Source organism: Thamnophis elegans, chromosome 10 (assembly GCF_009769535.1).
Source record: "Thamnophis elegans isolate rThaEle1 chromosome 10, rThaEle1.pri, whole genome shotgun sequence".
In the NCBI taxonomy this organism is placed as follows: Eukaryota; Metazoa; Chordata; class Lepidosauria; order Squamata; family Colubridae; genus Thamnophis; species Thamnophis elegans.
In genome coordinates this window covers 4,267,970-4,289,762 of record NC_045550.1, presented here as the reverse complement: position 1 = coordinate 4,289,762, position 21,793 = coordinate 4,267,970, and the positions used below count along the sequence as shown (strand labels likewise).

At 40.5% G+C, this 21,793-nt stretch overlaps 1 protein-coding gene across 3 annotated transcripts in view; it reads left to right on the top strand.

Annotated features, from left to right (window-relative positions):
- Nucleotides 1–21,793, top strand: part of DOCK1 (dedicator of cytokinesis 1) — a 510,685-nt gene that overhangs the window by 337,561 nt on the left and 151,331 nt on the right. For all 3 annotated transcript variants that reach the window (XM_032224957.1, XM_032224956.1, XM_032224955.1), the window contains exons 30-31: nt 9,918–9,996; nt 18,699–18,799. In XM_032224957.1, coding sequence (XP_032080848.1) covers nt 9,918–9,996; nt 18,699–18,799 — 180 coding nt within the window. The remainder of the gene's footprint in view (nt 1–9,917; nt 9,997–18,698; nt 18,800–21,793) is intronic.

Sequence of the window (21,793 nt, the reverse complement as noted above, 5' to 3'; positions counted from 1 at the left end):
TGGAAGCAGCTTGGGAGTTCATGGCTAACTGGTCCCCATAGATCGGCCATATGTCATGGAGGTCCTGACCAGAGGTGGGTTCCTACCAGTTCGCACCTATTCGGTAGAACCGGTTTGTCAAATCTACTGAACCGGTTAGAAGAGGTTCCACCAGTGGACCTGGAAAGCAGGCCACACTTACAGAACAGGTTCCAAAAAATTTTGAAACCCACCATTGGCAAGGATCTTGTAACTTGACAGCTTTAAGACTTGCATGCTTCAATGCCAGAGTTTCTGAATAGCTACTTGGACCAACCTAAGTACTAATTCATCATTTCATATCTGGTCACATGGGCGGCAAGCCACTCCCATCCGGTCACATGGGTGGCAAGCCACTCCCACAAACGAGGCCACACCCACAGAGTAGGTTCCAACAATTTTTGAAACCCACCACTGGTCCTGACTCACATGAAAGTGTCCACATGTTAGATCTTGTTTTCTTGGCTCCTCCCTAGATTAAAAGAAATGAGTAGATGCTGACCACAGTAGTCGTATCTTAACAACCATTCATTTATCAATCATTCAAAATTAGGACAGCACTGAAAAAAGCGAAGAAGCTTCTTGGATGAGAAGCAAAACGTTTTCAAAGAAAAACCAGAAAGTCCAGCTGCCTCTTGAAAAAGCACCTTTGTGACAACCATGACCTGGATGACTGAAAATCTTTATAATGACTGAAAAAAGTAACTTACTTACAAACTCTTGCACTTAGGATCATCACAGTGTCATCACTTATGACATTCTACACTCATGTGGTTGCCATTTGTGAACTGGCCAGGCAGTTTCCAACAAACCAAGTCCTTAAGGAAGCCAGAAGGCAGTCTAATTCACATGATGTTTCGTAATTCGTAATTCGTAATTTAATGGGTTTATATGCCGCCCAATCCCGGGGGACTCAGGACGGCTTACAAATACGAATAAAATAAAAAATAACATACAGGGGGAGAATACAAACAATAACAAACAGTTTAAAAACCCAACATACATCCAGTTCAATTGGGGGTTGAACCTGATTTAAATCAGCAACCCCAGGCCTGCCGGAACAGCCAGGTTTTGGTGGCTTTTTCGAAGGCTGCAAGGGTGGGAAGGGTCCGGTAACTCATTCCACAGAGCCAGAGCAGCTACAGAAAAGGCTCTCCCCCGAGTGGTCGCCAGTCGGCATTGTCCAGCCGACGGCACCCGGAGGAGGCCTAACCTGTGAGTTCTTATCGGACATTGGGAGGTGTGTAGCAGGAGACAGTCTCTCAGATATCCAGGTCCAGTGCCATGTAGGGCTTTAAAGGTAATCACCAGCACTTTGTAGCGCGTCCGGAGACTAATAGGGAGCCAGTGCAGCTCGCGGAGGATAGGTGTAACACGGGTGTACCGAGGTACACCTGATATCGCTCGCGCGGCTGCATTCTGGACCAACTGCAGTCTCCGAACACTCTTCAAGGGCAGCCCCATGTAGAGTGCAAGCTGTGGTTTCACTTAATGGCCGCAGCAAAAAAACATCATAAAAATTAGGTGTGCCCACTTAACAACCATAACATTTAATAACCATAACACTTAACAATGAATTTCCCAGACCTCTTGTAGCGGTAAGGATTACCTATAAATCATTCTGGTTTTTTTTCTAACTTGAAGTGAATTTGTTGATGCAAAACTACTTTTCTATTCGTTTATGTGATGATCATTTGATAATTTATTTGTATTACTTAAACAATTTTGCAAATGTTTCCACGGCAAAGCAATTTGTTGCAGGCAGTATGTAGAAATTGCTACTATAAAAGTGTTTTCTAAATTGCTTTGCTTGTAGCTACAAAAGCTATCATAAAGAGTGATTCTACATACTGGGCTTCAAAAACACAGGGACAGCCAGAAAGCAGAAAAAGTCAACTGACTTTATGATTTAAGACCATGCTGAACCCACTTGTGAAACGAAATTATAAGCTTCAATAAACATGCAAAATATAACGCTACAATCTCCTAATGACCCAAGCAAGTTGGCAGATTTATCACTTGTTAGACTTTATTATCTAGAAGGGGGAAAAAGACAGAAGAGAAATAAAAATTTAAAGATTATCATAGTCTTTTCATTTTTAAAAATCTAATTAGATCTTCACAGTTTATATTTTTGCTGCAGTTATAATTAAAGGATTATTGATAGATGTATCAAATAATATGACATATTTCAAAAGATTATAGACAATTATCAATTCCTGGCAGTTGAAATTCTACGATGTGATTGCTGGGCATATTTAAGAACTGGGACACATAAAAATAGCATTCACATTGTCATTCTAAGTGTCATACTGTATTTGTTTCCTTTGCCTAATAAAAGGAACACTTCGTAATACAAGTGACAATTTTTTTTGTTTAAAAAAAATCATATTTTTTCATCCGAGAAATATATTTTGTTGAAAAAAATAAGAACAATCTTCTTTAAAATCTAATGGATGTATTAAACTCAAATTAATTATGAGACCTCTGTGGACTGATTAGATAGGATCAACATATTTGGAAAATTTTGATTTGAATAAAAATCTGAAAACCTACCTAATCAACATATCTGGGCAAAAATACAGATTATTCCTGGATGTCAGTAAATAGATACAAAAAATAAATATAGTAACAAATCAAATATTGCTTGACATTCATTCATCTTCTCAGCTTCTCAGCTTCTTTAATGTGGAAGGTAGCAAGGCTTAAATTTGCTCTCTTTTATGCTAATAGCATATCTTTATTATATTACTATAACTAATATCATTATTAAATTTATATTTATATTATATTTATATTTACCTGAGGAGTTCTGGGAGTCGAGGTCCACGGGACTTGGAGTTGCCAAGTTTGGAGACTCCTGTCCTACAGGATACAAATCATAGAGAGGGATCTTTGTAGCCCACGTCCTTGGCCCAAGCTGAGGAAGCCATCTTTGATTCCTCCCAACAAACATGGCTACCTGAGGAATTCTGGGAGTCGAAGTCCACAAGTCTTGGGGTTGCCAAGGTTGGAGACTCCTGTCCTACAGGATACAAATCATAGAGAGGGATCTTTGTAGCCCACCTCCCTGGCCCAAGCTGAGGAAGCCATCTTGGATTCCTCCCAACTAACATGGCTAGCTGAGGAATTCTGGGAGTCGAAGTCCACGAGTTTGAAGACCCCCTGCATTACACACTAGTCATGGAGATTTAAAAGATGTTAGCTGGATGTTAGCATTTTGACAGTCTTCTTCAGGAAGGAGCACATGCATTCTTTTCCTGAAAAAGCAGATATTGCTATGTGGACCCAACTCCCCACTCGTTGCTAGAATACATCCTCTCCAGAATTACTTTAACATACCTTTTCTTGCTTCTAAAAAACTATGTTCTCCCTCCTGTTAAAATATGAAAATATGTCAGCTTTTGTGTGGCTCAGTCAGAAGATTACCTAAAGCTTCAGAAGATTTTGTTCTTTTTCCAGCATTAGTGATCCATTTCCAGCAGTGCCTGCCACAGAAGTATTCTCAGACTAATGTAGCAGAACAGATTCTACACCTGTGTTATAATTTTGATTATAACGCTGGAGTAGAAAGAGCAAGACCTTTTTTCTTTTCTTTTTTTACTTTCAACCATTTCTCCTCTGGGCAATGAGTTTTGTTTATATTAATCAAGAACAAAAGTGGCAGAAGCAGGATGAAAACTTCATTGTGTGTGTCTATGTGTTTTGGAGAAATCGTCTATCGGGTGTTGAGATATCATAATTAACTTTAACTTTTCATCTTAAATTTATCATCACAATTGGGACCAGAAATTTGGTCATTGCAGTTGTAAGTCAAGGCATTCATGGGACTGGACCCATTTTTCTGTCATATTTTACGGCGGTCATAAAGCGATCCCATTATTCTGAATGAGTGTTTTTTAATGGTTTCTAGTGGGAAAAAAATAATAATCATGAATTCATGAATCTGCAACCGGTCATAAAATACAAGCAGTTGCCTGAAATGCCTTCACATGATTGTGGAGATACGTGTGACATTTTACAATGACCGGAAGTACCTTATGAGCCTTAAACAGAGGTGGGTTCCTACCAGTTCACACCTATTCGGTAGAACCAGTTCGTCAAATCTACCCAACTGGTTAGTAGAGGTTCCACCAGTGGACCCGGAAAGCAGGCCACACTTACAGAAGAGGTTCCAAACTTTTTTGAAACCCACCACTGGTCCTTGGATATGATTATTCTACACTATCATGCTCATATTTATAAAACTCAGTGCCTCTGTGAAAGGTAAGGATGACTACTGCGTTTGTGGTGCAATCAGAACATTGCGTGTGTTGAAGTTGTTTTAACGCAAACCAAAGATGCCTTTTAAAAAACAAGTTTATGTCATATTCTTATGCATGCCAGTGCTGTGTGTGAGGTAATTTAAGGTGGTTCTGACAAGTGTCGTCGGCATCTTCATATCCGGTCACATGGGCGGCAAGCCACTCCCATCCAGTCACATGGGTGGCAAGCCACTCCCACAAAGGAGGCCACACCCACAGAGTAGGTTCGAACAATTTTTGAAACCCACCACTGGCCGTAAAGTACCTATTCTGAGGCTCTTGTATAAAGTGACTGGTGTAAGTTGAGGACTAATTGTATCTGATTATGAATTAGATATCAAGCCTGCTGTTCTCCTCTAAAGTCAGCTGTCTACTAAATAGGAATATGTGAGTAAACTCAAGATGATCTTCGGAATATCATCTTTGATTGTATTTAAAGGATTAGTTTTATAGCAGTTTCCACCTGATCATTTTAAATACTTATCTATATTTTAAGTAAGTTTCTTCTGTGTGTGCCATCCTCATGATGATAAATAATATGCCAACATGAAGTGACTACTCTACACTGTTATATGCCACTACTTTATACTATATCTCATAGTATTTCTTGGTCATGGCTTAGTATGCTATATGGACTAAGAAGCTGTAATTTATAAGCCATGATTTATTGTGCAATATATTGTACATACAAATTCTGGCTTGCTTTTACTTAAGAATGATGCACGAATCCAGCAATTGTCCAACTCAGTATGGCTGCTTTGTATCTTAATAATTTTTTATTAGTAGAATAAAATTTTGCTGAACAGTGATATATATGAATATATATGCTTCTTTCAAAAATAATGAACTAGATTAAAAGAAAATATTTTTTATTAGATTCAGATATAACTTTCAGAGGACGTATGCTAACAGATATTTTTTAAATGTACCACAAGTCTTCAGTTGGATTATTTTCATCTAATTTCCATGTATTTTGGTGTGTTGAAAACAAATAAAATATTGAAAAAACTCCTAGACGTCCTGATTTGCCACAACATGCAAAATTGTCTTCAAATTTATCATTTTTTTTTAATTTTGGTTATTTTTTTATATTATGGGTTTTTAACCAAATTTAAAGTCCAAATTACTATTAATTAATTCACATAAGTGCATTTAAGATATAAAATGCCAAAAAAAACCTTAAAGGGTTTGTCCGAGTTATGTAAAAAAAATATAGCACTGTAAATCTGATAGCCAGCAATATATACATAAGCTAAGCAAGTTTTAAGTCTGTGCTTTTAATGGTAGAAGGGGTTAATCTTTCCCGAAGAATCCAGTGGGAGGGAGACACAGGGCAGATAGCAGCATCTCCGGTCAGTGCAGGGGACGTGGCCAGCACTATGACGTCTCGTGTACAGACACAGAGCTGCTCTGCATGCCATACTTGTGCACGAATCATCATCAGGTTCTTGGTTCTAGGCTGTTCACACTTTTTCATCGCAATTCATGTTAGCTCATCATTCTTCAACTGTTATGTTATGGCTCCGCAAAAGTGTATTAATTCACCAGACAGTTTCTGCTTCATCTGTGGTGAATATAGTGTTGAAGCAACAGCAGAATATTACAGACTTTGTGAAAAAAGTATACTTTGCATACTTTGGACTAAAAATTGGAGATCAAGATAAAGTTTGGGCACCTCATAAAGTGTGCAAATGGTGTGTTGAGGACCTCCGAAACTGGTTCAAGGGTAAGAAAAAATCTTTCTGTTATGGGATCCTTATGGCATGGCGAGAGCAAAAGAACCATAGTGATGACTGTTACTTTTGTTCATGCGATGTGAAAGGGTTTAATTCCAAATGGAAGCATTCCATTTCATACCCCAATCTTCACTCAGCAATTTGTCCCATCCCCCATGGCACAGATATACGAGTATCCAAGCCCCCTGCTACTTTGGAAGAGATACCTAGCTCCAATGAAGGTGAAGTCATTCCTGAACCAGATGACGAATCAAGTTCTGACTTTGAAGATGATACAAGACCAAAATTGTTTTCTCAGGAGGAGATGTATGATTTGGTAAGAGACTTGAATCTTCTCAAAGATGCCGCTGAGTTAGTCGGATCAAGGCTGAAAAGCAGGAATTTATTGTTGCCAGGAGTGTCATCTTCATGGTTCAGACATCGTGAAAAGGAGTTTGTTCCTTACCTTGCCCAGGAAGACAAGTTGGTTTATTGCATCGATGTCAAAGGTCTGATGGGACAATTTAAAATCCAATCTGATTCAGAGCAATGGCGTCTTTTTATAGATTCTTCAAAAAGAAATCTCAAAGCAGTTTTACTCCACAACGGTTTTTACGCTTCCATACCTGTAGGTCATTCTGTACACTTGAAGGAAACCTATGAGAACTTGGAATTGGTTCCTCGTAAACTTAAATATGAAGACCATGGTTGGCAAGTGTGTGGGGACATGAAGGTCTTGTGCATGCTGCTCGGGCAACAAGCTGGCTATACCAAATGCCCTTGTTTTCTGTGTCTATGGGACAGTCAAGACCGGCAAAATCACTGGACCAAGAAGAGTTGGCAGCCGAGGGTGCTAACAGTCGGTGAAAAAAATGTCCTCCGAGAAACTTTGGTACCTTCCCATAAAGTTCTTCTACCACCTCTCCACATAAAATTGGGATGGATGAAGCAATTCGTAAAATCACTTCCAAGAGATGGAGAATGCTTCAAATACTTGGTCACCAAGTTTCCATGCCTGTCGGAGGCAAAATTGAAGGAAGGTGTGTTCGTCAGACCAGACATTAGAAGGCTTATAGTTGATCAAGAGTGTGTCAATACCATGACGGATCCTCAAAAAGAAGGGTGGATTGCATTTAAAGAAGTCGTACAGAAATTTTTAGGCAATAACAAAGATTCTCACTACAAAAAGATCGTCGGAAGAATGCTGAAAGCATTTCAAGCTTTAGGTTGCCTGATGAGTTTGAAAGTGCATTTCCTCCAGTCCCACCTTGACTACTTTCCTGAAAATTTGGGAGCTGTGAGTGAGGAACAAGGTGAACGATTCCACCAAGACATTAAAGAGATGGAAAGGAGATAGCAGGGAAAATGGAGCATTATAATGATGGCAGACTACTTTTGGATGCTTCAGAGAGACATTCCAGATGCTACTCACAAGCGTAAATGCACCAAGAGGAGCCTCACAAGGAAGAAGAATCAAGTTTAGTATGTGTAGGTGAGCTCATTTCAGTTCAAAAAAGGATTTTCATGAAAATATTGTAATAAAACTTTTATAAGTCTATTTTCATTTATTTTGAGCTATTGCCTTATTTAACATAGGTACCTAAATTGTCAGGAAACGTGATGTCCTATGACAAAATGGAGGTCATTTTCGGATTCAGCGCACCAAAAAATATAAAGATTACGTGGAATAACCCAAACAGCTCTCAAAAATTTTTTTTTTTTGCAGACCTGTTGATTCCATTGTAGGAAGAGTTCCCTTCTCTTCAAGAGACTATGAAATATCATATATTCTCAGTTTCTAAACTTTATTAATTAATATTGAAATGTATAAGGAGTAATTAAGTTTATTATTTCTCTCCTAATGTGGGTTCCACTTTATCCTATTAGTTGTTATGCAAACCAGATAGATAATTAGACATTTTTTTAGGGTCTGCTCTTTATGATTGCAAAGCTTTCAGATAATGTCTCAGACTTGTATTATTTATACCTTTTAAAAAGTAAGTCAGGATAGTTTACCAAGACTTTATTTGGCATGTTAATAACATCAATTTGAACAATCTGCTGATGAAACATTTGAAAGCAAGGTTTTGGCACTTTCACTTTGTATCTTTGATTTTTAAAAAGAAAGGGAGAGGCTATTGCAATCCCCCTTCTTCACTATCATTGTCAGCTTTTTATTCTCTTAGTTAGCAGAATGGATGCTTTGCTGAATCTGGATAGGTTAGGGGAAGTCCTTGGGGGGGGAGGACTATGACAATTTGTTGCAGCCAACTCGCCACAACCAACTCACCACAACCAACGTACTGTGGCCAATTTGCCGTGGAACAAGAATTATACTAATATCAAAGAAATGATGGAATACAATCATTATGTCAGCGTTCCAAGTATCATACAGAATTAAATCAGAGTCCAAGGCAAAATGATCCTTTCTGTTCCAATTTAATAAGACAGACATCTTAGGCACATCTGTGTTAATCCCAATACTGGAAATGACATCAGAATCCCACCCAGTGAAAAGTTCATGATCTTGTCCCCACACACACAATCCATCACATGATCCAATCTTCTTCTTCCACACTGGCGTCTCTGCCCAGCTGCTTCTGGTCAGGTGTGAAAGTGCGGAGATAAAGGATGACCTTGGCTTCTAGTAAAGAATGAAAAACAATACATTCCACAATCCTACTCCTTCTATTCCCCCCTCCCACCGACTATACTAAAGAAACAGCATAATGAAATAAGAGAAAGCGTGGCAGGCCAAAATTCTAAAAGGAATATAATTGCAGGCCTGACACATTAAAGAAAGGATAAAAAAGGATGGGAATGTGAATGACAAAAAATAAAATAAAATATTTTTTTATTTATTTTAAATAATTAAATTGAATGGTTAAATTATTCTATGGCAAGTTGTCCTGCAGTGAGTTGGCCATGGCGAGTTGGCGATGATGAGTTGGCTACAGCAAGTTGGCCATGGCGAGTTGGCTATGATAAGTTGGCCATGGGAAGTTGGCTATGATGAGTTGGCTACAGCAAGTTGGCCATGGCGAGTTGGCGATGATAAGTTGGCTACAGCAAGTTGGCCATGGCGAGTTGGCTGCAGCAAGTTGGCTGCAGCTAGTTCTCCCATTCTGCCTTAGGGGAACTCAGACCTGCTGCAGCCATAGTGAGGAAGAAGTAGAAATGTGATCTACTCTTGCTACTATTCTCTTCACTTGTTACAACCTTGCTTGGGGTGGTGAAGAAGATCTGAAAGCTTCGATTTGAGGGCCAAGGGATTACACTTAACATTATGTTACTGAATAGTAAGATTTGTTCTTGCTGAAAGCAAATCCGTTTCTGGAAGGTTTTTATCCAATTATACCCTTTTTGATGAACTATGCATAAATTATGCAGAAAGATAAAAGCTTTTGACAAGTAGAATTTTCAAAGCACTGTTCATCAGCTATTGATTCTTAACAATGAAGACTTATGGCTTTATGGAACAAATATATATATATATATATATATATATATATATATATATATATATATATATATATATATATACACACACACACATACATTTATATATATATATATTTGCTTTATATGTACATAGAATTGTTGATTATCTTTTCTTGAGCTTATGGTAAACAGAAATGAATTCATCCAAAGGCTTCCTGTTTTATCAGATTCTAAATATGCTAATTTCCTTGATTGATTCTGAAATATCTGCATAGAATTCTGTATACTTAATAGTGGTAAAATTGCACATATTTTGAAATTATTGCTATAGCATCTATTTTCCTAGCACTTTTAGATTTATAACTAATTGGAATGCCAAATTTACAAAGGTACTAAAGTCTTAAATGTGTACTTATGTAATTTTCTTCTGATCTTTTAGAGTCTTTTTACGAGCAATTAATCAGTATGCAGATATGCTGAACAAAAAATTCCTTGATCAAACCAGCTTTGAGCTACAGGTAAAATAATATTGTCTTCTTTATTTCTAAAAGCTCTTCTCAATATATATTTCTGTGGTCCTCTTTTTTAAAGATTCTCATTGAATGCGCTATCTATATGTGGCATAAGATATGGTATGTATGTAATTATTTATGATAGACTAATAATTTGCATATTGTAGATGTATAGAGTTTATATATATTTTGGACACAATGACAATTTGTATTTTACTTATCCATATTATTTAAGTTTTTTTATAATAATATTATTAAAAGGTTTGATTACAATAATAAAAGATAATATAGACTAAAAGAGAAAGAAGATGCAAAAAGGCAAGGGAAAAAAAGTAGGAAAATGTTCCCCTTAAAAAAGCAATCCCCACTTTTTTCATGACAAGGATAAAAAAATTCACTATCTCTTCACTTCGTCTTCACCACATACCTGAACTCTGATTTATGCTTACTAATAAGTAACATCTTCTCCAATCCAGTTGGGCTCTTAATAATTTGAATATTTTGAATGGCGACCGGGCTTTTTCGCTCCACACTAACTTGGCGAAAAAGCACCGGGAAGCCTCCAAACGGACCGCAAAAACCGTTGGAAAGAGTTCCTGGGAGAGCCCAAGAGCTGCGGAACCCATAGGACCTGCTGAAATCCGGAGGCTCGCATTTTCGTTACAGCGGCGGCCTGGGTTGTCCAGCTGTGTGAGGACGGCGGTGGCGGCGGTGCGCGGCGGCGATAGCGGCGCGCGGGCGTTCGGAGCCTCCCCTACCATCATTTTACCATCTCTTGATTTCTGGAAGCCCTTGGTGCTGCTGGTGAGCCCCCTGGCCATCTATCTGCTGGCCCCTGGTCCTGTTAGTCGTCCCAGAGCAGCGGAACAGCAGCTGCTGAAGTTGGAAGGAAAACGTGGAGGAACGCAGGGAGGGAAATGGCGGCGCCAAACAGCTGACTCACAGCATTACATCTGTACATCCTCCTTTCTGGCCAGCCTGTTGACTTCGCTGGAGCTGAGTGATTGTGACTGTGACTGTGAGCCTTGGTGACTAGCGAGCTGAGAGGGGTTAATTTTCTAACTTAGTTCACTTTAAAGAAGGGGGCTGTCGGAGGCTGCATTGAATCTACGGATTGAATGGTTGTGTGTGCTACTGCCCTAGACGCCCCCCCCCCTCGGATTTATCTCTGCTTACTTTACTATCTGTTACCTACTTTATTATTCATCATCTGCTGTTTTATTGTATATCATCGTTGCAACCCCCTCCGGACTTTGCTCCCTGCTCATTTAACCATTAGGAGGAGTAGGTTTGTGGCTTAACTGGCAGGGAGCGATAGAGGATGGCGGCTGCAGTGACGAGGACTGAGCCCCGAAAACACCAGCAATTTTCCCTCCATCTGCAAGAGCGGCACAAGTCAGCCTTGAACTCTGGTCTCCTACATTGTGGCCCTTATCTATCTTTGGAAAAGAGACCTTTGAATATACAGCCCACTAACCTCCACCAGTGGGGTAAGACTACATGGTTGCCGTTCATGAACTTTGGAGCTTTGTATTTAATCTTGCTTGTACACAGCCACCTTATATATTACGTACTTTTGACTTGGTGGCTAAGGACATTTCCCCAGGACATAAGAAGGGAGAGGAGCAGGCCACCGCTTCCTCCACAGTTTCCATATTACTATATATTATAACTGCGCAATTTTAAATAGTATGTTGAGTGTATGGGAGTTGGCTGGAATTGAATGAATGGCCCACTTTTAGTAATTGTTACCTTTGTATTTTATATGTTTTAATATTTTACGTGGGAACTGTTAGTGTGGATAACTGAGAATGTGTGACTCGGAGGACCTGCTGGGGAAGGCGGGGGGTACCGGGGTGGTTGGGGGGACCATGGACATGGGAGTGGGTCGGAGCATAGCGGTCGTGATAGGGAGAGGCAGATATGGCGGGGACCTTAGGGCTGGCCATTACCGGGGAAGGAGGGTTCGCTACATCACAGAGATCCCTCCTTCCGGCCCTAGGAGTCCCACTCCAAGACCAGATGGCGCGAGTAGTCAGGACCCTGGTCTCAGGCTGTTGTCGCTAAATGCCAGGTCTGTTGTTCACAAAGCTCCCCTCGTCCGGGACTTAATTGTTGACGAGAGGGCAGACCTGGCATGTATTACTGAAACCTGGCTGGGCACAGAAGGAGGAGTCCCCCTTGTAGAGATGTGCCCAGAGGGATTTCAGGTGCTTCATCAGCCGAGAGCCCAGGGAAGGGGTGGCGGTGTGGCTATTGTAATCCGGGAGTCTCTGTTACCTCGTAGGGTCCCTGCTCCGGAGCTTGTCGGGTGTGAGTCTCTGCTGATAAAGTTGGACCTCAAGGGTCAAGTGGGTTTGCTGCTAACGTACCTGCCTCCCAACTGCGTTGCAGCATCCCTCCCCTCGCTCCTCGAGTCAGTAGCCGAGCTGGCAGTTGAGTTCCCCAGGCTTATAGTTCTGGGGGATTTCAATCTGCCATCGCTCGGTGAACGCTCTGATGGGGCGCAGGAGTTCATGGCTTCCATGACAGCCATGGGCTTGACCCAAGTAATTCGGGGCCCAACCCACGCAGCGGGTCACATGCTCGACCTCGTATTCCTCTCGGAGCAGTGGATGTGTGATCTTGGTCTGAGGGGTAATGAGATCCTACCCCTGTCGTGGTCAGACCACTGCCTACTGAGGCTTGACTTCCGGAGGCCAAACCCCCACCGTAGGGAGGAGGAACCGACCAGATGGTTCCGCCCCAGGCGACTTATGGACCCGTTGAGGTTCCAGACGGAGCTTGGGGTTATTCCTGATACTCTCGCCCACAGTTCGGCGGAGACTCTGGCTGCCGCCTGGTACTCGGCGGCGTCGGAGTCTCTTGACCGGATTGCGCCACTACGGCCCCTCCGGGTCAGTGGATCCCGGAGACCTCCCTGGTTTACCGAGGAGCTCCGGGAGAAGAAACGCCGGAGGAGGTGCCTAGAGCACCAGTGGAGGTCCGATAGGTCCGAGGCGAACCGAGCACTCTTAACTACCTGCACCAAGGACTATGTCCGAGCACTAAGAACTGCAAAAAGATCATATATTTCAGCCTTGGTTGCGTCCGCCGAGTCACGCCCAGCCGCCCTGTTTAGGATAACCCGCTCCCTCCTCAATAGGAGGGATGCGGGAGACCCCTTGCAGGGTAGGGCTGAGGATTATGCTCAATTCTTGGCGGACAAAGTAGCTCGGTTTCGATCGGACTTGGACTCCACCGCAGTAGATCCAGCTGAGACACAGGAGGATCACTTGCCACACCAGTTCTGGGTTGAGTTCCAGGACGTTGCCTCTGGGGATGTGGACAGGGCCATTCGAGCTGTAAGTGCCTCCACTTGTATTCTGGACCCGTGTCCCTCCTGGCTGGTTGCCAACAGCAGGGAGGTGACACATGGCTGGATCCAGGCGGTTGTCACCGCCTCCCTTCGGGAGGGGCACTTCCCCGCCGTACTTAAAACGGCGGTGGTGAGACCCCTCCTGAAGAAACCATCGTTAGATCCAGCCATTTTAAACAACTTTCGTCCTGTCTCCAACCTTCCCTTTATCGGGAAGGTTGTTGAGAAGGTGGTGGCCTTTCAGCTCCAACGGGCCTTGGAGGAAGCTAGCTATCTTGACCCCTTCCAGTCCGGCTTCAGACCTGGTTACAGCACAGAAACCGCTTTGGTCGCATTGACCGATGATCTCTGGAGGGCCAGAGATGGAGGCTATGCGTCCATCCTGGTTCTCCTTGACCTCTCAGCGGCTTTCGATACCATCGACCATGGTATCCTTCTGCGACGACTGCGGGAGGTGGGAGTGGGAGGCACTGTTTTGCGGTGGTTCTCCTCCTACCTCTCGGACAGGTCGCAGTCGGTGTTGGTCGGGGGGCAGAGATCGTCCCTGAGGCCCCTAACGTGTGGGGTGCCACAGGGTTCGGTCTTATCCCCCCTACTATTTAACATATACATGAAACCACTGGGCGAGATCATTCGGAGGCACGGGATAAAATACCACCAATATGCGGACGATACGCAATTGTATCTGTCCGCCCCGTGCCAACTCAATGAAGCGGTGGACGTGATGAACCGGGGTCTGGAGGCCGTTAAGAACTGGATGAGTGCTAACAAACTGGTACTCAACCCGGACAAGACCGAGTGGCTGTTGTGCTTCCCCCCCAATAATTTGGCTAATATACCAACGCTTAGGCTGGGGGGTCAAATTTTATACCCCTCAGATAGGGTCCGCAACTTAGGAGTCCTCCTGGACCCACAGCTGACTTTTGATCACCAGCTGTCAGCTGTGACCAGGGGGGCATTTGCCCAGGTTCGCCTGGTCCGCCAGTTGCGGCCCTACCTAGACCGGGGGGCTCTCACAACAGTCACTCGAGCCCTTGTGATCTCTAGACTGGAATACTGCAATGGGCTCTACATGGGGTTGCCCTTGAAGTGCATCCGGCGACTGCAGCTAGTCCAGAATGCAGCCGCGCGAGTGATAGTGGGCGCACCGCGGTTCGCCCACGTTACACCTGTCCTCCGCGAGCTGCACTGGCTACCTGTTGGTCTCCGGGTGCGCTTCAGGGTACTGATGACCACCTTTAAAGCACTCCATGGTAGTGGATCTGAGTACTTGAGAGACCGCCTTCTGCCGATTACTTCCCTAAATCGACCAATTAGATCGCACAGACTGGGCCTCCTCCGAATCCCATCTGCCAGTCAATGCCGACTGGCGACCACACGGAGGAGAGCCTTTTCTGTTGCTGCCCCGACCCTGTGGAACGAGCTCCCCATGGAGATCCGTACCCTCACCACTATCCAGACCTTCCGCGCAGCCCTCAAGATCTGGCTCTCCCAGCAGGCCTGGGGATAGGCTTCCAATTCACCCGCCCGAGTGTTTGATTGTTGAATGAAAGTTGCGTTTTACTATCTTTTCTTTGTTCACATATTGTTTTGTTTTTGACCTTGCACCCCCCCCCCCTGTGGTTGTAAGCCGCCCTGAGTCCCCTCAGGGAAAAGGGCGGCATATAAATCCCAATAAACCTATAAACCTATAAACCTATGAATGACATGTATTCAAATCAATATTCCATATTTCAACTCTTAACTGTAGACAAATCAACATTTAAAAAGTGGTTTCACTGTTTAAGATCACAGATATCCTTCACTTTAAAAAGAAAGACAATTAAATATAAAGCCAATTTAAATGATAGCAGATTAGAAAGATAAAATAAATGTAGGGAGAAAAGCTTAAACATCATGTCTATTGTAATCAAAGCCATTTTTTTCCTTTCCAGATGTCAGTTAAATTCAAAGAGAATCACCCCAAACATGTCCTATTCAAATAATTTTCCATCTCTCCATGTTTAACTAGATTAAAAACCACATTTAAGAAACATAAAGAAATTCCAGGATCCTAAGATAAACACAAGTCTAAAATTTAACATGACAAAGGAGGATAATTTCTCCCTTATAGAAAACAAACTCACAAAAATTCCTTACTTCAAATGAGAAGACATTTAAGTACAAAACCAGTTCGGATACTATCAGATTAGTATACAAAAAGCTCCATTTGTGGCTGAAGCAAATGCCTCACCCTTCCAGGAATTCCTGCTTCTGGGGAAGAATGGTGGATTAAAGATAGCTCCACCAAAAGTAGAGCAAAAGACAGAGAGTTGACAAGTAGATTGGCTCCTTCAATCCTATCTGGATAAAGAGAGGATGTGAAATCACCAAAGTTGTTCTCCATGCAGTTTCTTCACATTTATTATTTTTTTTATTAAAAATTTAAAAAGCTTTTACAAATATTTACCTCCCCTCCCCCATCCGAACCCACCCGAACCCACTTCTCCCCCCAACCCCCCAGAGCAAATACAGGGTATAAATCTTGAACAATCATATTCTAAAGTAAACTAATAGACTTTAGCATCATCACTTGTACTTTAACTCCCCTTTTGTTGAGCTAACTCTAAACAAATTATATCATTCCTTGCTTCTTCAATCATAAGCTATCTCGAGTTTCTTAGTCCCATATTTATTTTGAATATAATCAATCCATCTTCTCCACTCCAGCTTATATTTCTCCTCTGAGTGATCCTTGAGATATGCTGATATTTTAGCCATCTCTGCTAAGTTTGTGACTTTTAATGCCCATTCTTGAATAGTAGGCAGATCTTCCTTCTTCCAGTATTGCGCCACCAACAAGCTTGCTGCCATTGTTAGGTTCAGAATCAAATTAGTCTCTATAACATTACAATCAGTAGTTATAGCAATAGCAATAGCAGTTAGACTTATATACCGCTTCATAGGGCTTTCAGCTCTCTCTAAGCGGTTTACAGAGTCAGCATGTCGTCCCCCACAGTCTGGGTCCTCATTTCACCCACCTTGGAAGCATGGAAGGCTGAGTCAACCTTGAGCCGGTGAGATTTGAACCGCTGAACTGCAGATAACAGTCAGCTGAAGTGGCCTGCAGTACTGCACCCTAACCACTGCGCCACCTCGGTTCTCTACCTAACAAGAATAACTGAGGGGTGAACTTTATCCTCTTTTTAAAGATATTTTGCATAATCCACCATATTTTTATCCAAAATGCTTTGACCTTTTTGCAAGTCCACCATATATGATAATACGTAGCATCAGCACAATCACATCTCCAGCATTTAGGTTGTAGGTTCGGATACATACAAGCCATTTTTTTGGAATCTAAATGCCATCTATAAAACATCTTGTAGAAATTCTCCCTCAGATTTTGGGCTTGCGTAAATTTTACATTTCTTACCCATAACTTTTCCCATGTATCCAGCATTATTGGTTCTTCACATTTATTATTTAAGAAGAAGAATTCTGAAAGATTATTAAACCATAAACCAAATTTCAGAAGAACTTAATTAGCTTTTCTAATCTGTTGTTTTTTTTTAAACCAGTTGCCATGTACTGGCATATTAGTGATAGTACATTGATCTTTACACATTTTATTTCTAAGACAAGAATATTTGACTGTATGGCTTTTTGTATGTGGCCTATCTCAAGTCTTTTCTCCACATTAATGTTCCTATAAGCAGGTTCTTCTTCAGACTTCAAGTCTTCCTTTTCCTTTCCCAGAACTCCTCCGTGCTATTATTTCAAACTTTTCATACTTTTGGCTTCGTAAGAAATTTACATTGCTGTATCTCAGGTTTTTTTCCCCTCAATGGATAAGGTGTTTAAGTGCAAAAACCACCAAGTGGATTTTGCAAGCCAAGACATCCCAAAAATCTGCAGCCTCATCTTGAAAATTCTGTTAAATATTTCTACCAAACAAGATCCAAATACTAATGGGTCAAACTGTCTATTTTAACCAAATCAACTCAGAGAGAGTGGGCAGTTTTGTATGTTAGCAAATTGCTCTTTAGGGTTGTGGTCTTGAATTTTAAAAAAAACCCAGTAATAATCATCATTTAGAATGGAATCAGGAACTAATTTAAACTCAAGAGAACGTCATGAAGGCAACTTGGTTCCATAAAACAAGAACCATTTGGGTTTCTTTATTTTAATTAAGCAAAGATAAGGTCACTTGTTTTATGTCATACAATTTTCTCAGATGCTTCATTGAATAATTTTTGCAAAGCCTTATTTTGCTCATAAAACAAACTTAAAATATCATCTTCAACCTTGTATGCTATATGATTTTTTCCCCCTTAGTATTCAAAAGAACACCTCTCTTTTTTGGGGAAGCTCTCAAAAAACATTTAAGAAGATTTTAAACGGTGTTTTTTTTTTTTTAACTTTAAGTACAATATAAATAGATACTGATTCCTTTTCTGTTTTACTTGATTTTAGAATGTCTAGACAAGTGCATTTTTAAAGCAATATTTATTTGTTAAATTTATTTGCTGCCTTTCCTGCTGTGGAGCCACTCTATGTGACCCAAAGGAAGAAATGAACAGAAGTGTAAACAAAAAAGAAGTTTATAACAAAAGATGGACAGGTAGAGAGCAGAGATCAAGTGGGGAGGTAGAATCTACTATCAATCTAGCAGCCACATCCAGCATGGAACTCCCCCAATGCAACAGTCAGTGATGGGTTTCAAAAAAAATTTGAACCTACTTTGTGGGTGTGGCCTCCTTAGTGGGAGTGGCTTGCCAGCCATGTGACCAGGTGGGTGTGGCTTGCCGGTCATGTGACCGAGTGGGGGACCTTGCAAAGACTGCAGATGAAACCAGTTTTTTCCCCTAACCCTAAGAACAGGAAAGACAAAGCCACTGGAATAGAAACCATCAAGGCATTGTGGGAAATTATAAAGGACAGTGCCAGGAAGCTCACAGAACCAGCAACCACCTCACAATTACCTAAACAATGAACCAGGTATCACACAGAAACACACAAAATCTGGCAAAGCTGCCTTGCACCAACTTGGCCTGCCCCAGTGGTGGGTTTCAAAAATATTTGGAACCTCTTCTGTAGGTGTGGCCTGCTTTCCGGGTCCACTGGTGGAATCTCTTCTAACGGGTTCGGTAGATTTGACGAACCGGTTCTACCGAATAGGTGCAAACTGGTAGGAACCCACCTCTGGCAACAATACACAACGATTCTGTTAATAAAAATACAGTAGCTTGATGTTTTATTGACATTAATATACACAATATAAATACATACATTTTTGCTAACTTACCTGTATCAATATATTTCAGTATTAAAATGTTGACAATGTTTGTATTTTTTTTTAAATTTCCAGCTTTGGAACAATTATTTCCATCTTGCTGTTGCTTTTCTTACCCAAGAGTCATTACAACTGGAGAATTTTTCAAGTACTAAAAGATGCAAAATACTTAACAAGTAAGTTATATGTCAGATAAAAACCATGAATGGGAACTTGAAAGTTTATTCGCATAATATTACATGAGATGCTCAGAAAACTCAAGGCAGGTTGACAAATAATCATAGTATGATGAAAGGTTAGATTTGAAACTATGATTCAAGTATTTATCATATTTTTAGCATCAAGTTAGAATCCAAAATTAAAGTATAAAGCAAACATTCACTTTACGTCATATCAATGGAGTCAAAATGCTTCAAAATTACCATTAGAAAAAAACCATTTTAATCCTCTAGTTTTTCCTCTTCATTTTAATTTCATTTTAACAGTAGTTTAATATTATATTGCAATAATGTTAAAGATATGGTAACGTGGTGATGCTAGAAAATTGGTATGATGGCTACATTAAACTCTTTGATTAGTGGAAAACAATATCTATATCACTGATTAAAAGCTCTTTATAATTTTTTCGCATAAAAGAGAAAATGAAGTATTTATTATTTGTTGGTTTGATTAGAAAAAAATGTAAACATAAAGCAAGAGATAATTGTGTAATTGTACATATATTTGCTGCAAATATATTTACAGCTTTTACTCTTTATTAGTTTGTGTTAGTTTTTAATGTTCTTTGTAAAACTTGCAACAAATATATATAATAAAAGTTCTTACAGCTAATTTTGAGATTAATTTTAACATGAATTCCATGAATAAATCTCAGACATTTCTCATGCCTTTGCTTTTTATAGCCTTAGAGGAGTATTTACAGATTTTATTTAAAATTTCACGATTTTAAAATTCATATATGCATTACAGTGCCCTGAATGTAAATATTTATTTATTTATTTTTATTTATCAAATTTTTAAATTGTTCCTGTCCCTCACATTTGCACTTTAGGTGATGTACAAATAAATAGTTAAACCATTTAAAAATTGTATAAAATTTTAAAAGGATGAAGTGATGTTAAAAATGAATTAAAAGGTGATGGCAGGGCTTTTAGGGCAATAACCTACTCTATGGTTGCGTGCTTCTCCATCCACCCCAAGCAAGGTTGTAGAGTGGGAGTCTACCTCACCTCCAGGAAGAGAATGTCCACAGAGACAATTCCATTTCCAATAGGATTTTGTGAATGCAAAGATTTTTGATATAGCAAGATCTATATTCATTTCATTTCATTTATTATATTTATATGCCGCCCTTTTACCCCGAAGGGGACTCAGGGCGGCTAACAAATCAAATCAGGGAAGGGGGGGGGGTACAGACAAAAAAATAAAAAATAAAAACAATACATAACAATACATAATTTAAAACCACATAACAGTCATACCATTCATTCATACTGTGTTGCATATTATTGGAAATTGCATGTTGTTTCCCTTCTTCTCTCTGTTTCTCTTCTCTATGTAGATTTTATCCATGTTTAAACCATTATTTCAGTCCAGCTCTCTCAATCCTACATCCTCTCAGAATTGGAAAAATAGGAGGAGATATGTGTTTCACTGAATTATTCGAAATAAAGCTGAAATGAGATTAGATAGATTAGATAGATGATAGATAGATAGACAGACAGACTGACTAACTGACTGACTGACTGGTTTTTGGATCCAAACAATAATTCTGTCACTAATAGAGCACCAAAATTGTTAAATAAAGAGATATTTATGAATTTGCAGATAGCAAACAACATGTAGCATATAAGTATATGCTTGTAGCAGTAACCGTTTTTATAATAGTGATGCCAATTTGCCCTCATCAGAGATACGAACATTCTGTAGAGATACATGTTTGTATAAAGTCTTGTTCATAATTCATTACAAACTTCCATATTGACTTATTGATGCCGCTCGTTACAGCTTTAGAAATATAAAAATCTAATGAGATATTAATAAGTGGAACTGAACTAGTATTTTCTATGACGGAGGCTGTCTTCCCGTAAGCTTAAAACAGTGCGGTTATTAAATGGAATGATGTAGCAAAGGCCTTTGTAACACCACAATCACTATTTGTTTTTGTTGATCCGAAAACTCAGGCTGTGTAGAAACAAATTCAGGCTTACAATTCTGTTGGTTACTTTCTGCATTAAAAGCTTCACTTGTTCACACATTTATGAAGCTCAGATTTTAGCGAACCAGTATTTCGGTTCCAGAAAATTTGGAGCAGGAAGCCCACTGTGTAAAGTACTTCATTTGATTTGATGGCTTCAAAACACAACTTCCCCTTTCACTGTCACACTTTATAACAAGCCTTGGCAAGCCGCAGCTTGGTCTGGTAAATTTTCCTGGCATGTTTTTATTTGACTTCCATTACCTCAAGCCATTCTCATGGGAACAATCTTTTTTGAGAGAGAATGAATTGACCCTTTCCAGAGGCTTCAATTTTGCTATGTTTCCACATTCCACATAAGCAAAACTCTTTGAGAACAATCCTCCCTATGTCTCTCCTGTGTTCTACATTCATGTCTTTATACAAATTGCACAAAATAAATAGGCAGACATTCAGAAAGATGAATGGACAGTCACACGCTAAGCAAGTAACTGGTTTTGGTGTTTCCAGCGCTGTTCTTGATTTCTGAAGATTGGATCAAGAAAATGCAAGCGTGTACAGTATGTCTAAATAACCTGTAGAATGTGAGAATATATGCTTATGTTTTTGTTTGAGTAAAACAGAGGTGGGTTCCTACCAGTTCGCACCTATTCGGTAGAACCGGTTTGTCAAATCTACTGAACCGGTTAGAAGAGGTTCCACCAGTGGACCCGGAAAGCAGGCCACACCTACAGAAGAGGTTCCAAAAATTTTTGAAACCCATCACTGGCAAGGATCTTGTAACTTGACAGCTTTAAGACTTGCATGCGTCAATGCCAGAGTTTCTGAATAGCTACTTGGACCAACCTAACTACTAATTCATCATTTCATATCCGGTCACATGGGCGGCAAGCCACTCCCATTCGGTCACGTGGGTGGCAAGCCACTCCCACAAAGGAGGCCACACCCACAGAGTAGGTTCCAACAATTTTTG